Source organism: Odocoileus virginianus, chromosome 9, assembly GCF_023699985.2.
Source record: "Odocoileus virginianus isolate 20LAN1187 ecotype Illinois chromosome 9, Ovbor_1.2, whole genome shotgun sequence".
NCBI classification, from domain to species: domain Eukaryota; kingdom Metazoa; phylum Chordata; class Mammalia; order Artiodactyla; family Cervidae; genus Odocoileus; species Odocoileus virginianus.
Window position 1 is genome coordinate 46,924,113 of NC_069682.1, and position 16,327 is coordinate 46,940,439.

General features: G+C 51.6%; 1 protein-coding gene across 1 annotated transcript; it reads left to right on the forward strand.

The window, feature by feature from the left end:
* The first annotated feature begins 8,196 nt into the window (after positions 1 to 8,196).
* On the forward strand, positions 8,197 to 16,009 carry LOC110127547 (sodium- and chloride-dependent glycine transporter 1-like). Its single transcript, XM_020877793.2, has 3 exons — positions 8,197 to 9,189; positions 11,559 to 11,711; positions 12,893 to 16,009. The coding sequence occupies exons 1-3, from the start codon at positions 9,145 to 9,147 to the stop codon at positions 13,088 to 13,090; spliced, it is 396 nt and encodes a 131-aa protein (XP_020733452.2). The 5' UTR covers positions 8,197 to 9,144; the 3' UTR covers positions 13,091 to 16,009.
* Positions 16,010 to 16,327: the final 318 nt, after the last annotated feature.

The window sequence follows — 16,327 nt, forward strand, 5'->3', positions numbered from 1 at the left end:
TTCACTTTCATCAACAGTCTTTTTAGTTCCTCTTCACTCTCTGCCATAAGGGTGGTGTCATCTGCATATCTGAGGTTATTGATATTTCTCCCGGCAATCTTGATTCCAGCTTGTGCTTCTTCAAGCCCCGCGTTTCTCATGATGTACTCTGCATATAAGTTAAATAAGCAGGGTGACAATATACAGCCTGATGTGTTCCTTTTCCTATTTGGAAGAGTCTGTTGTTCCATGTCCGGTTCTAACTCTTGCTTCCTGACCTGCATACAGGTTTCTCAAGAAGCAGGTCAGGTGGTCTGGTATTCCCATCTCTTTCAGAATTTCCCACAGTTTATTGTGCTCCACACAGTCAAAGGCTTTGGCATAGTCAATAAATCAGAAATAGATGTATTTCTGGAACTCTCTTGCTTTTTCAATGATCCAGTGGATGTTGGCAATTTGATCTCTGGTTCCTCTGCCTTTTCCAAATCCAGCTTGAACATCTGGAAGTTCATGGTTCATGTATTGCTGAAGCCTGGCTTGAAGACGTTTGAGCATTACTTTACTAGCATGTGAGATGAGTGTAATTGTGTGGAGTTTGAGCATTCTTTGGGATTGCCTTTATTTGGGATTGGAATGAAAACTGACCTTTTCCAGTCCTGTGGCCACTGCTGAGTTTTCCAAATTTGCTGGCATATTGAGTGCAGCGTTTTCACAGCATCATCTTTCAGGATTTGAAATAGCACAAAAAGTTGGACACTACTAAGTGACTAAACTGAACTAGTACTTTTCCAGAGATAAAGTTAATCAATTACATTTCTGGTTCCTAGGTTGAGCTGTGTTGGAGGAAAGACTGAACCACTACATTTACATGGTTACACTGTGGAAATGATTTGCCAAATCTTTGGATTTGTGATGTGACATCCAACTGTGCTCTTGAATTAAATTATCACCTGCAGCTTCCCTGGTGGCTCAGATGATAAAGAATCCAACTAAAGTCAGCCACTGTTTCCACTATTTCCCCATCTATTTGCCATGAAGTAATGGGACAAGATGACATGATCTTAGTTTTCTGAATGTTGAGCTTTAAGCCAACTTTTCCACTCTCCTCTTTCACTTTCATCAAGAGGCTTTTTAGTTCTTCTTCACTTTCTGCCATAAGGGTGGTGTCATCTGCATATCTGAGGTTATTGATATTTCTCCCAGAAATCTTGATTCCAGCTTGTGCTTCTTCCAGCCCAACATTTCTCATGATGTACTCTGCATATAAGTTAAATAAGCAGGGTGACAACATATAGCCTTGATGTACTCCTTTTCCTATTTGGAACCAGTCTGTTGTTCCATGTCCAGTTCTAACTGTTGCTTCCTGACCTGCATACAGGTTTCTCAAGAGGCAGGTCAGGTAACCTGGTATTCCCATCTCTCTTAGAATTTTCCACAGTTTATTGTGATCCACATAGCCAAAGGCTTTGGCATAGTCAGTAAAACAGAAATAGATTTTTTTTTCTGAAATCTTCTCAGGGAAGCATAAATAGGGCCCAATTCCCAATCAGGACCCCCAAAAGACATCTCTTCTCAAGTTTGGACACTAATATGCTTCTAGTGCAGTAGTTTTTGACAAGTGGAGACTGAAAAGAAGCCAGCAGGGGTGAGTCCATGCTGGGCTTACCCTCCGCCTGTGTGTTGGACCTGGAAGATGGGTGTGGCCTCTGTCCCCATCTGCCATGGAGAAGAGGGGCATCCACTGGGGCTTCTACCTCAAGGAGGTTTGTCAGATGAATGATATTTCCTTATTTGAAGAATGGAGATTGGAACAGAGGGTTTGAGATTCTCTGGGAAGGCAGGGGGATTAGTTACTCAATCTGATATATTTCTAGAAATTCCATTGGCAAGTTTTTCCATTCACTGCCTCCAATGATGAATGTTGGCAGAAGCTGCTGAGTTTGATAGTGTCTCCTGACAGAGACCCCTGACAGGGATTTTGATCTTCCTGGAATTATCTAGGGAAGTTGGGGGCAGCAGATGGAAAGTGTAATCAGCACAGTTTCTTTTGACACATGTCCTTTCATAGCCTCTCTCCCATGTCCCCTTTCAATCAAGCAAAATTGTGACAATGTCATTTTGGTATTTACAACTTCCCTGGACTAATTGGCCTAATTGTACAGTGAAATAAACTTAGGAGCTGAGATTGGGTATCTCTATCAGAAAGGATCTGTAAAGAAAGGGTCTTTCTCCAGAAAGGTTAAGAATGGAGAGGTGATAGGTGACAGGACAATGGAGGTGGAGTGAAATTGATTAATGCTCACTCTTTGGGGATACAAGAGAGAAATATTCAGGGATAGACTAGAGATTAAAAGGAGGGAATAGTGCTAGCTTGGGGGAGGGAATTGATCACTCTGGGACTAAAACAGACAGAAAAGGAAAGGAATATAAGGAAACAAGTTTACTTTTGATTGTTAGATCTTGGTCCTTTGAATGCAATAATCCAGAGAGACAGGGCTTTATGAGCCCCAGGATTTATTTACATCATGGAATCCTACCTCACAGCAAAGTGAAAAATGCGAGTCCACCACTCAACTTAAGAACTCAGTCATTACCAATTTCTTCCTCCCAGAATCTGCATTCACTTCTACGTCATGGCATTCTGTTTTCAGGAACTGGATAAACCAAGGCTGTACCTACTTCTAGTTCATCTTCATTTCTACTGTGAGTCCTTTCAGAGATCCAGCCCAAACCAGGGGGTTTCAAGGCCATCCTGTCCTTAGCTAGTCTCTGACTCCTCAGAGAGACAAAGATCTCAGAAAGATCACTCAGCTTCTTAACACATTCACCATCTCCTCTTCTAGAAATAGCAAATGTCCTCAGTAGAAAGCTGCCCCTAAAACCAAATCATATTCCTGACTTTTCTGTCTCCCCTAGATCCTGACCTGGTAATCCTTCGTTATCTTATAAACTCTGACCCTCTTAAGTAAGATGTGTGTGCATGTATGTAAAAATGTATCTTACTATCGTAACATTTATATACATATAAGAAGGCAATATTCATTGGAAGGACTGATGCTGAAGCTGAAGCTCCAATACTTTGGCCACCTGATGTGAAGAACTGACTCGTTGGAAAAGACCCTGATTCTGGGAAAAATTGAAGGCAGGAGGAGAAGGGGACGACAGAGGATGAAATGGTGGGATGGCATCACCAACTTGATGGACATGAGTGTGAGCAAGCTCTGGGAGTTGGTGATGGACAGGGAAGCATTACATGCTACAGTCGACTGGGTCTCAAAGAGTTGCATACAACAGAGCGACTGAACTGAACTGAAGAAGAGAATTGTTACCCACTCCATTATTCTTGCCTGGAGAATTCAATGAACAGAGTAGCCTGACAGGCTACAGTCCGTGGGATTGCAGAGTCGGATATGACCAAGCGATTAGCACTTTCATATGTATATATATGCATGTCTGTATGTGTATATATGTATATATACATATATATACATTTATATATATATATATATAAAGCAGCTTTTCTAGTTGTCCTCATAAGAGGGTTGGTTAGAATTGTCTAGGATGTCATTAATGTATGTGGATGTTCCTTAATATACCCACTGAAAAGATGAAGCACAGAGAAGTTAGATAACTTGTTCAAGTTTAAATCATGGCAAATGGTAGACCTGGGATTCACCCCAGGAATACCTGCTCCAGTATCTGTTTTCTCAAGCATCTGCTTCCTGCAGGGGTGAAATACATTATACATTGCTTTTTGGTGACATAAGAACAAATCTTGGAAAATCCTGAGGAATATATTTCTGGCATTTATTTCAATATTTCTACCAAAGATTACTATAGTGATAAAGCAATTCAGGAATACATCATAATCAGAATTTAACATGGGCCAGCCAAGAACTAGAAATACTCTACATGTCTGTTAACAGAAGAATAATGTGTTGTATATCATAAAATTAAATACTACATAGCAATAAAAAGGATTGAACTGCTGATACACGCAGCATGGATGAACCTAAAATATGTTATTCTAAGGGGGGGAAAAGTGCCCTCTTCTTTTGTGTTTTAAAAGTTTAAAGTTTTTATCTAATATTATCTCAAGGATTAGGGCAAATATAATCCTGCTGTCTGATGAATAGTTTCCTTATATATTTTATAATTTTGAGTTGTGAATTAATCTTTAAGTGGGCTTTCTTTACAGGAATTTTTATGCCAGTCAACAATGTTTTCAAGAGTACTTAGTTTTGTGTTTCCTTTCACTAATATACCCTCCTGCCCCATTCACACTTTTATGAGAATTTTTTGATTTGGGGCCTTTGGAGACTATGAAGCTTATGTAAATTCAAACTTAGATTTTTAAGTCAGGCCTGCAGTTATGATATCCCAAGGAAGACCACTGTTTTCAACACACAGATCAGGCCAAGACAGATAAATTTTCCCCATGTACTAGTGAGTAGATTTTTTGTTTCACTGAGTATATAATTGGGAATGTTATAGTTTTGGTTCCAACTTTCCATCTTGGTATAGTCAAGACCTTGTATCCTATAGCTATGTGGTCAAAAAACCACACACCCTCTGGTTACCTCAGGCCACAGCTTCCAACACTAACATCACCCCCACAACTACCACCTCTACTAGGGCAGTCCTAGTACCAGGTCATGTTTATTTACTTCATGATTTTTGACCCTTGTGAATTTTTCCTTCTATTGTGGTTAACTTTGCCTTTTAAAAAGATGTCAGCTACAGCTTAGCCAACATTTCTAGTTAGCCAACATTTCTAGTTGGTGGGAGAGTTTTCAAATTTTCTGTTCCCTCAATGTTGTTTATCAAATAAGTTTTAGAAATGCTAAACTCACCTCTTCCTTGGAGATTTTTTTCTCCTTTTTCTTTGGAGATTTATTTACATCATTAGCCTGCTAAAAGACAACAATTTAAATTTAACCCTTGGAACAATATATGCTAAAGCTTCTCTTGTTCTGGGTTTGCCCCTGAATCACTCTGTTGTTTGTATATTATGAATGAGGCAGTTTCCCTTATGAGAAAACTCAAGATGAGTCATGGGCTTAACTGTTTCTTCAAGTCACTGCTTTAACCTGTCAATAGGATCGTGTTGTACTCTCAGGATGGAGGCAGGTAGGGAAGTGCTTTCTCTTATAGCATGAAAGCAGATATGCACTTTTAAAAGAAATGTCAGTAGTTAGAAGCATAGAAGAAAATAAATCACCCTATTTTATGCCATTTAATGGACAATTTGACTCTGTTAGGAGGTAGCACTTTTCCAGTCAGTGGAATAAAGGCTCTGAAGGAGGGTCAAAGGACCTGATACTACAGTTATGGCTTTGCCCACAGGTGCTTCCCATATGCAGGAGTCAAGGATGTGAAAAATCTTAGAATACTCTGTACAATAGGTTTATTAGTCAAAATGATTTAAAATCAATGGTTAATCCACAACCAGCTGGTTTCTAATGCCATTTATTAGATTAAGATTCATGCTCAGAATTTACTGAAAAGAGAACTAGAGATTGAAGGACAATTCCATAGAGTGACAGCTCTGTAATTTTGTAAACTTGGCAGGTTGTCCCTCTGAGTCTGGGCCTTATCCTTTTAACTCTACCAAAGTAACTAATTAGAATTTTAGGAATTATATGCCCCACCAGGGACAATAGAACACGAAGAATTCTGATGGTATAGAATTTTCCAAAGTATAATTTTTAAGGTCAACATGATAAATTGGATGTCTATCAACTAGAAACCCATTTAGGGAGATTTATAAATTACTTCTTAGATATCAAAAATACAGAAATGGGAGGGAAAACTCATTCAAATATTAATAAGAAACTGTTCCTCTCTCATTCTCTAAAAAAAGGAAAATGAAGCCCAGAATCCACTCTGAATGCTCATCAAAGAACCTCCCATTGAGATAAATGTTAATCCTGTTTTTCAATATTTGCTGCTTAAAGATTGCTTGTGTTCATCAGAGGGGTTCTGAGTCAGAACCCCAGAATCTCTTGGGCAGAGAGGCCTTGGTGAGTCTTACTGGTCTCTCCCCTCCTCTCTGCTGCATTGGGTGCCTGTGCTACTGGGAAGCCTCATGATGAATAAGAGCAGAGTCACCCAGGGTAGGGCTCCAGATGCTGGAGCATCGAAGTCGTCCTAGAAGGCTTTGAAAGCACCAGAGGCCGCCTGGGGCTGTCCCACCCTGACCTGTTCTGCTGTTTGACTAAGGTGTTTAGCTGCTTCTTGTCTGCAGCAGCCATCACAGAGCCTGAGGCACAGTGGATGCTCACCCAGCCCGGGTCCCCGGGTGTGGGCTTGACACATCCTGGGAGCTCAGCAAGCACAGGGTTTGGCATGCACCGGACCCTCCCTTGGTAGAAGGCTTGTCACTTACCAGGCATTCTCCTAGCATGAGTCCTGGCACGTGACAAGTTCTCACCCAGTATGACACGGCACACACTGGGCACTCGCCTAGCACAGTGTTAGGCGCACAGTGCGTGCTCACCCTGCTCAGGGCTGACCATATCCTGGGTCCTCACCTGGCCCAGAATTTGGCATACATGGGGCACTCATCTCGTGCAGGACCCAGCAAACCACCAGGGTTCCCTGGCATGGGGCTGGCACACAGTGGGTCTCTCCCAGCACTGGACTTGGCAAACACTGGGTGCCTTCCTAGTGTGGTTTGACACACAGTAGGTCTTCTCCTGTCTTAGGCACCAACACACAGTGGGCACACTCCTTAGATGACAAGGACTAACACAGAGGAGCTGCTGTCCTAGCCAGGCCAGCCTGCCTGCACGATGACTGGATGATCCTAGATTCACAACTACAGCCTCCCCAGTGAAATGGACAGTATCTAGATCCAGAGGAAAAGGCCCAACCTCCTCAGGCTTCCTCTCTGGACCTAGGACCTACCCTCCATTCCACTTGGCCTCCCTCCGCATCCTGGCCTCCCTGGAGCCCACCGACTCAGCTCTGTGGCCTCCCCTCCCTCACACAGCTTTCCAGCAGCCCCACCACCCCAGCACGTTGCAGTCCTGCCTCAGCAGGACCTTCCCTCGGAGTCACAGGTCGCAAACAAAGCCCCTCGACTCCTTGGCCCTCTGGAGGAATGCCTCCTCTTCTTCAGAGAAGTCAGAGATGGGCTTGGGGGAGCCGGCCTCCCTGAGTGGGACTAGAGCAGCTGGATGCCACTAATGAGGCCTCATTACGGCCAGAACCCAGCAGGGCTGCTGCCGCCTGCTGTCCCCATGGCCAGAGCCAGAGAAAGCTGTCCAGCCAGGGCTGCCTATTCTGGGCACCCGGCCCAGGCCAGGGGCAGCCAAAGCCCAGAGCCCACCCTGGGTGGAAGTGAGCATTTGGGCATCATGGGTGACTGGGCCTTCCTGGAGCCAGTGGCCCAGCCAGGAGCTAGGCCCTCAGTCTGGCCTCGCAGGAAGTCAGCGAAAGTCAGCAGAGCGTGTCTGGGGACCCGGCCTCATGAGGCTGGCCTGGAAGCAGCTCAGTTGCTAGGGTCTGAGGCCATTCTCTTGGGAGACTTGCTTGAGCCAAGATCACTCCCCATCTTCCCTCCCCAAATGGGCATAGTAGCATACTGACGTCAAGAGGCTGTTGGGAGGATTAAATGAGTTAATATATATCAATATGAAGTGTTTAGAACAGCATCTGGCTCACAGTAAGCACTTCATATATATGATCTATTATTATTATTTATAATGCTTACTAGCTTCAAAGATGGGTAGATATGATCCCCATTTTAGAGATACAGAAACTGAGACCAGACAAGTAAAGTAACTTGCCTAAGGAGATAAGGAGGGAGATCCACCAGAGCTGGGCTGGAACCCAGCTCTGTCTGACTAAAGACTTTCCCTTTAGACATAATGATGTGGGGACTCCCCTGGTCGTCCAGGGGCTAGGAGTCCGCCCCCAGTGCAGGGGACACAGGCTCGTTGCCGCTGGTCAGAGAACTGAGGCCCCACATGCCACAGAGCAGCTAAGCTGTTGCACCACAACTAAAGAGCCCGTGCGCTGCAACTTAGATCCAACGCAGCCCAATAAATATTTTAAAAATAATAATAACAGAAAAGGTTAAAATAACAGAAAAGGTTAAAATAAAATGCCATGTTCCCATTGGGGTCAGCACACTTACCAAACTCACAGGGAAGCTGTCCTTTACATCAGAATTCATGCTTGATCTTAGGTTATAAGATCCTACGTGTACCAGACCCTTTGCCCACCCATCAGTTTCCAAAAACTGGAAGCTGTGTCTTCCCAGCACCAGGACACTCGTACCCGCCTTCCTGGTCACTGGTTTGTGGTGTCTCAGCACCCACTGGAGACTGGCCAGTGAGTGTGGCCTCAGAGAAGAGGCATTGAGGGTCAGAGTGACAGTCTACGCAGATCACTCAGCACTGTTTCTCAGAGGGACCGCCTCAGGTTCAGCTGACGCAGTGCTCATCCTCAGGGGTCCGTGTTCTGCAGCTGCCCTCTCAGCTAATGCTATCTTTCTTCAGACAGGTGAGAGCGCAGTTCACCAGGCCACCACTCTTTTGCACAGTCAGTCCCATTCTTCTGTGAGGACACATCTACCATCTTGGCTGGCTGGAGATCCCCAAGTCCGGGGGGATTGCTCAGGGCCCATCACCCTCGGCCCTCAGCACTCTGCGGAGTCTGAATGCTCTGGGAGTGCCCTGTGGCTCCATCCCCTTCTCCCTGCCCCTTCACCCTCTCTGGGGCCCAGTGGTACCCAGCCTTGTGACCAGGGGCCCACCCGGTGCCAGGCCTGTCTGCTCAGAAGCATCTGGGCCCAGCCCCCACTCTAGAATGGGAAGGAGCTGCCCTCTGTCTGTCCTGGGCCCGCTCTGCCTCACCTGTGGTTGTGAGTGTGTGTATGTGTCGTTTGTTCCCATCACTTGCTGGGAACGAGGGAGAAACACAACAAGCCCCCCGCCTCACTCCAGCTGTGGAGCCCCCGCGCTGGGGGACATGGGGACAGCCGGAGCGGGAGGGCTGGGGAGGGGGAGGCAGAGCTTCGGGAGGAGATGAGGTATAGTAACGGATGCTGCCCAGCAGGCAGTGGAAGAGGCAGGGGATGCATCAGTGTCGCCTGGAGCTGGCGGAAGTGTCGATGAGTGGAGATGCACACACTCCACTCCAAGTGTTCACCCCAGGATGGCGGCGGCTCAGGGACCTGCGGACCCCTCTTCGCCAGAACAGGTCAGTCATTTTCCAGGAGGCCGAGCCCCCTCTCTGGCGCCAGGCAGACTGGGAGGCAGGACTGGGGCTGGGGAGAGGGGCTGAGTGGTGTGTGCCAGGGAGGGGCAGGCACAGCCAGCCAGAGAGGCCGGCAGCAGCAGAAGTGACGCAGAGAGTTGCAAGTGTGCAAAGGAGCAGGAAGAGTTGGCTGTGTGGCGGGGGCGCGGGGGAGGAGAATGGGGGTGTGGGCCCCCCGCCCAAGGACCTGCAGAGAATCTGTTCTGTGCATCCAAGCTGCATTGTCCTAGCTCCCGGGGAGACGGGCCGGAGGTGCCCAGGACTTGCACTAATCAATTCAGCCCCATTGTCTGCGCCATGGCAGTTACTCCCATGGGGAGAGTGGGTGAGGGGGCAGGGGGACTTGGTACAGGGGCTGCGTGGGGAGGATGGGGGAGGGGGCGGGTGAGCGTCTCAGCTGGGAGGTGACAGACCCTGCGGAATGGTCACCAGTGTCCAGGATGAGGGCCTGGGTGGGGTGGGCACCACCGGTGTGCCCTCGTCCCTGGAAGCCGGGTATGGGCGGGGATGGCAGGCACAATGTGGCTGATGGCAGTGAGGGAGAGGGGACTGGGACCTTCTTTCTCTGCAGTGCATCCTGACTTGACCTCCAGAAGGCAAGAGAAGGCATGTCTTCTGGGGAGACCTGGGTTGGGTTTGGGAGTAGCATCATGCAGGCCTGCCCTCCACCCTCAGGACTGCCAGGGTCAGCAACCAAAGCCACTTCCAAGATGCCAGCCTGCTGTCAGCTGACTGGGGCAGAGGCTGCTCATGGCTGCCACAGTGAGAGGCAGGACTGCTGGGCTCCAGGGCAGAGACAGTGCCCACCCAATGGTCCTGTCACTACTCCCAGGGTCTGGAGTGGAGCCTGGCGTGCCTGGGCCGCATCTCCTGTCCGGCATCCACAATATTGGCGGGTCAGTACTGGCAGAGCCCTCTGCCAGTCAGGGCTCTGGGATGAAACAGCACCGGGCACGTCCTTGCTTCTCTCACCTCCCATGTGAGGGTCTGATCTCCTGAGAGGTGCCGTGAGGTTTTCCTTGAGGCAGGAGACACTCATAGCCCCTGCATACTGCTCGAGTCTGGGGAAGATTTTCCCATGGTCCCGCTCCTCCAGCCCGGCCCTTGACTCTTTCACGTGTCTGGATCAGGGAGCCAGTTGAAGGATGGAAGGCTCTGTATTGCAAGGCAGGTGCTACCTCAGAAAGACAAGTTGGGGAACCAAGAACCAGGGGGTGTGAGGTCATGGGGTCTCCCGGGGCAGCCACAGTTTACGGTTTACAGTCATGGTTGTTCTGCCTGAATTTCCCCACTGGAGCTCAGAGAAGGCTGCCAGGGATCTGGATTTGGCTCAAGGTCAGTCTGGGATGTAGGGTCTTGCCCGTTCGCCTCTGCAAAGTTTCTTAGATAGGACTTCATCCCTTGAGCAAACCCTGGGGCTGCAGAGTCCTGGACAAGAAGCCGGCCGGCTCCCAGCAGGGCCTGCCCGTCCTGGCCTGCTCCAGGAGTCCTCAGTGTCCACTGAGAGCAGAAGAGAGAGCGCTTGATTCACAGAAATATCCAGTGGACACTGCTCTCGGAGGGCGGGAGTTGGTAGCCTGAGCACAGCCATCTCCCAGAGTAGAAAGCTGGGCTGCCTCTGAGTCTGGACACGAAGAAGGGAGGGGCGCCCCTGCGGTGCGGGGTGGGAGGGCGGCCTCTGGGAGTGGGTTCTGCAGCATTGTGTCCTCTTTACACTTTGCTGTAGTTTCCAGTTTTTTTTTTTAATGATAAGCTCTTAATTGGAAAGAAAGCAATACCAATTTTTTAAGTTGTTTAGAAAGCCAGTGGGAGCTAATGGAAAATACAGGAGAGAGTCAGAAATAGCAAATTCCAGGCAAGGCAGAGCTACAGAATCTAAGGAGATCTATTGAGGTTGTCTCTCTATCCCCTGATTTTATAGCTAAGGTCTCTCAATGCTGAGAGTGGAAGAGGTTCCGACTCCTGGGGGTGCAGGTTCTAGAATGCTAGGATGCTAAACCCCAGTGTGAGATCCCCGCCCTGCCAAGTCCAAGGTGTGGGGGGAGCTCTGGTTTCTGCCCTCGGAGGTGAACTGCCTGATTTCCAGGAGCTCACCCGGAGCAGATAATAAAGAGAGGGCAGAGGGCTAGGGAAAGGACTTACATAAGCAACTGCTCAGAGTGGCTCACCCTCCTGGGCAGGAATTGGGTGGGAGGTTGTGAACCCAAGACAGGTCACAGATCCTTGTGCAGGCATGGACACTGCTGCCTCAATGAATGCTTCGAAGGACAGGGGTGCTGAGGGTCTTACGTGTGTATGTCTTTGCATGGCAGATGTCGTGGAGGATGATCAGCCAGCCCACCCACACAGCTGTGGAAGGCACGTCCCGTAGCCTGCATCCTGCTGGGCCTGGGGAAGATTGGGCCCAGGACGAGGCAATCCCCACCCTGGAGATCACCCATGAGGCCCATGACGACGAGTCAGAGGTGAGGGTAGGGGCTATCCAGGGAACCCCAGGAGGAGGGACCAACCCAGAAAGCCACCAGGCCCCTCTGGTTTAACTCAGCAGCCAGGTGTGAGCGAGGGAGGGAGGTTGGGAGGGCATTGAGGGGCAGCAGACAGTGGGAGATGGGTGATGGGCAGCAGGAGCCTGGAGCCTGGCCAGTCGGCGGGGCCGAGGTGGGTTAGGCAGATGGGCCACCAATCTGGGTCAAACCCATGAGCACAAAGAGATTCTTTTGTGGGCACCTCAGAGCCAACAACCTCTGCAGGGACTGTTACTATCAGTGACAAGCCTTCCACCCAGCAGGTCAAAAAGAATGGAGGGCTTAGAATGAGGAAAATTATGCAAGGAGAAAAAAACTTGTGCGGCATTGGAAAAGTCTCGCCAGCCTTGGGCATTGCTGTCCAGGAAGGAAGTGGAGGGGAGTTCCCAGAGGAGGGCTGGAAAGGAACTAGAGCCCCCAGGAGCCCCCACAGAGGGACCCTGCCCTCCAGTGTGCTTGGAGGAAGATGGGCTTCTTCTGTCCTTTGCTGAGCGCCACGCCCTCACCAGTCAGACTGGCTGCCCATAGCTTGCACTGGAATGAAAAGTCAGAGGCCTGGCTGTGGCGCAGGCCCCCTCAGCAGCATCTCCTCCGCAGCTCCTGAATGGGGCTCTGCAGGGCTGGGGTACAGGGCCAGGGAGCAGCCGCTGGTGCTGCTTCTGCCGGGAGCTCCTCCCACCACTTGCAGGGCGTCATCGCACCTCCTTCTGCACAGCGGACCCCTCATGTTGTCTTCCTTCCCGCCACAGTCCCAGCCCCAAGTCCAGTTCCAGGCCCCGTCCAGGGGCACAGCCAGCAGGGCTGAGCTGCCGAGGCAAGGCTCGGTGGTGCTGCTCGTCAGTGCCCCCCCACCCCCCAACTCCTGAGGGCTCAATCAGCCAGTGACTCGCTGCAGGGGGCTGGGGGCTGGTGAGGGAGGGCCCGCTTGGCACCCTCTGGCAGCCCCTCTTCTCTCTGTGCTCCTCCGCCAAGCCTGCCTGCGGCTCCTGCCTGCAGAGGGGAAGCCCAGGGTGGGGGTGGGCTCCTGGAGGGTCCACGGTGTCCCCACTGGGGGAGGCCTGAAGGGTCAGGCCCCTCATGCCGATGCCTTGCTGATGGTGGCTTTTCTCCTGTCTGCACAGAACGGTGCCGTGCCCAGCGAGGCCACCGAGAAGGACCACAGCCACCAACAGGGCAACTGGCGCAACCGGATCCAGCTTGTCCTGACACTCGTGGGTTATGCCGTGGGCCTGAGCAGTGTCTGGCGCTTCCCATACATCTGCTGTCACAACAGGGGCAGTACACAGTGGGCCCAGGGCAGGGACCACCTACGTGGATAGAGCCAGCCCCTTCCGGCACAGACCCCACTCCAGACAGGCTGGCCTCTGGCCCTAATCTCCTTTGCCCCCACCCCTGGCTTAGGTACCCTTTACCCCCTGACCTTGGCAGCCTGATCCTTTGCGGGGAGAAAAGGTAGAGAGGAAAGCATGTCTTCCACCCCGCCATGCCCTGGCAACTCTGGTCCAGCCTTTCCCTTGGTTCTTACCTGGCTGGTGAGGGGGATGCCCAGAAGGAAGCCAGCCACAGCCATGACGAAGGTCATGTAACTCTTTTTATGCCGGATCCACTCATTCCCTACCTCATTCACAATGGCTGTGACGAGCATCGCCAGGAGGCCAACCTGCAGGATATGGCCATCAGAGCAGGGGCTACCCTTGGCCCTGCCTCCTCCCGCCCCAAGCCACAGGCCCGAGTCCCACACCTCGTACCTGAGTGCGCAGCCCCAACCAGATGAGCATGAAGAAGAATATCAGGGACCAGATTGGGGTGATGGGCAGCAGTGTGAGGGCCTCTCTGTATACCCTGAAGGCCAGGCCCAGGCTGTGGTCTGCCACATGGGACACGTCCACACCCAGGTGGTTGGCCATGAAGCCCAGGATGGAGAAGATGAAGCCAGCACAGACGCTGGTGGCATAGATAGCTATGCTTTTGACGACAGTCTCTCTGATGGGGAGGGAAACACGTGGTCAGGACACACAGCTTAGTTCCTCCAGCCCAACTTGGGCCAGTAGACTTGGAGACAGGGAAAGATCTAGAACAAAAGTACCCCCAATCTCCTCTTTGGTCTGTTCTGGGCCTCTTTAAGTGGGCGTGAGGCTCTTGAATCCTTACAGACCCCTGGGGCATCACTGTCGTCACCCCTTCTCTCTTCTGCCTGAGTGTTCTCTGTTCTGCAGTGACTGGAACCAGATCCGGCATTGCCAGGATCTCCAGACTGTGAGTGGAAGGGAGGGTGCTGGCGGGCCAGAGGGCTGCACTGATCTGGTGGGTCAGAGGGAAGCAGGGTCAGGCTGCAGACAGGGCAGGAACAGGGGGCAGCCCCAGAACTGGCGGAGAGACTCTCATCGGTAACAGTTGGCATGGAATTTATTGTTAGAAGCCAGGGTGATGAGACCACCCCCAGTGCAGCCCAGCGATTAGAAGACCTGGGAGGAGGCATCCCCCCATACCTTCAGGAGGAGCTGCACTCAGAGGCTGGCGCCTCTCTGTCCCTCCCCGTCCCTCCAGGTCACCTTGCACCCACAGCTCACCTTGGCCTCCAGGATCTTTTCCCACTGTGGGGTTAGGTAGTACTTGATGCCGGTAGATGCTCCTTCCAGGGTCACGCCATGTAGGGGAATGTGGCCGTAAAGTACACCACCTGGGGGTGAGAGGGGCCCCACTGGACTCCTTTGGGCTCTTCCCACTCCACCCCCCAACCTGCCCCCTCAACCACCACGGGTTCTCTGGTCCCTCTTTCCCTCCTTCATGCTTTCATCACGCCCCCACCCACCCCTCCACACACAAAACCCAGGCAGGGGAGGCAGGAGATTCCTGGGTGGGCACAGCTCCTGGAGGGAGGATGACTTAGCTTTCCTTGAGTACTTAACCACTCTCAAGATACAGAAGACAAACATGCAGAGGATAAAGAGGGAGGCGAGGGGAAGCCACTCCTTCCTGAAGTTTCCTGTATCATGTGACATGTCCAGCACGTAGGGCCTAGGAGGGGATGCTCTGTCACTGAGGGCCAGCTGCACCATCCAGCAACATCCCCAAGGCCCAGGGCCCAGCCTAGCAGCTCCCTGCTGTCTCACGGAGTCCCAGTCGTCCGCTTGTCTGAGATGGGAGCCTTGGCAAGGCCGCAGCCCCAGCCTGACCAGGCCACTCTGCCTGTTGCCTCTCCCCGGATCCTCGAGGGTGCCTGCGGGCCACACCCCAGGCCTGGGCTAGCTTCCTCAGCCCCTGGGGTGTGGAGGTCTCCCTTGTCCCTGCTCAGACCCGGCCCAGACCTTTCCTTTAGGAAGGCCCTCTCTTCCAGACCAGATGCACCCTATCCAGTGGTGGGGTTTGCTGGGGGGCCCCAGTAGCAGTCTGGAAGGGTCTCAGGTCATGTTCCCAGATACCTGCTGGGGCTCACGTGGCCTCTGAGGCCCCCACTCTCTGCCCTGAGCTGAGGTTCTGGGCGGGCCCCCTACCTGTCCCTGAGCCTTCGGCCTCCTGACCAGTGTTCCCGCCCTTGGGGTGGACCCCAGCCTCCGCCCAGGCTAATTCAGATCTTCCTACCTGGAGACAGGGTGAGGGGCCGGGGGCGGGGGGGCGCGGGGTGCTGTGCAGTGTACGGGTCAGGCTGTGCGGCCCAGCCCTTTTGTCTGATTATTTTTGTAAAAATTGTATTATGTGTGGTTGCTACCCCCTCACCCTTGGCCTCGGGCCCTCTGTCTTCCAGGCCCGCCTGCACGTCCCTCGGCAGCTGTGAGGTCTCTGTGCCTCCTTCCAGCACTGACTGTCAGGGCCAGCCTAGCAGAGGCCCATGACCCAACAGCCCGCCCAAAGAATTTGTTTCTGGGGGCTAGGGATCGGGTGATGCTCAGTAGGAGGTTTGAGCCCAGAGCCCTGGGAAAGTGGACCCTACACGACACCGCCTTGCCCTACCACTACCAGGCTAAAGCCCAGTCTTCCTGAACTGGGCTACCCTTGTTGACGTGCCAGATTGCCCCAGCCCGTGTGCCCCAACCACTCTCTGGAGCCAAAACTCCTTTCCCCGAGCCCTGCAGTGTCCGTGTGTCTGTCCTCCATGCCCGTCTGTGCAGTGACAGCCCTGGAAGAGCTGCCTCTAATCCTCTGAAGCAATAACGGTGCGCCTCCCACCCCAACCATGTGCGTACCACTAGGTTTATAAAGTCCATAGGTTTTAATGAAATTTCTATTCCTGTTTCTGAGCTGCTGCTGTGCTTTGTCTGGGTCCTCCAGGGGGACATGAGTCAGGGCTGGGACAAAATCTCCTCCTGCCAGGCCTGTGGGGGGAATGCCTGGGAGGAGAAAGGCCAGAGGCTATGACAGTCAGGACCGGACACTGAGGACCTAGGGAGAAGGTAGGGTGGGGGACGGACGGACAGAAAGACAGCAGTGGAATCCTGGGGAGGGCTCATCATAGACTAGATCAGAAGTGGGCTGGACCCTGCGGCTGAAAGAGAGCAGGAGCAGACAGGACGAGTTCCAACCCAAGCTGAAGCCACCTTCCTGAGCAGCCCTTCGGG

Coding starts and splice junctions, on each gene's coding strand:
- LOC110127547 (XM_020877793.2), top strand. CDS start 9,145: ATGGCGGCGGCTCAGGGACCTGCGGACCCCTCTTCGCCAGAACAG. Junction 9,190..11,558: donor ACCCCTCTTCGCCAGAACAG/GTCAGTCATTTT, acceptor TTTGCATGGCAG/ATGTCGTGGAGGATGATCAG. Junction 11,712..12,892: donor CCCATGACGACGAGTCAGAG/GTGAGGGTAGGG, acceptor CTGTCTGCACAG/AACGGTGCCGTGCCCAGCGA.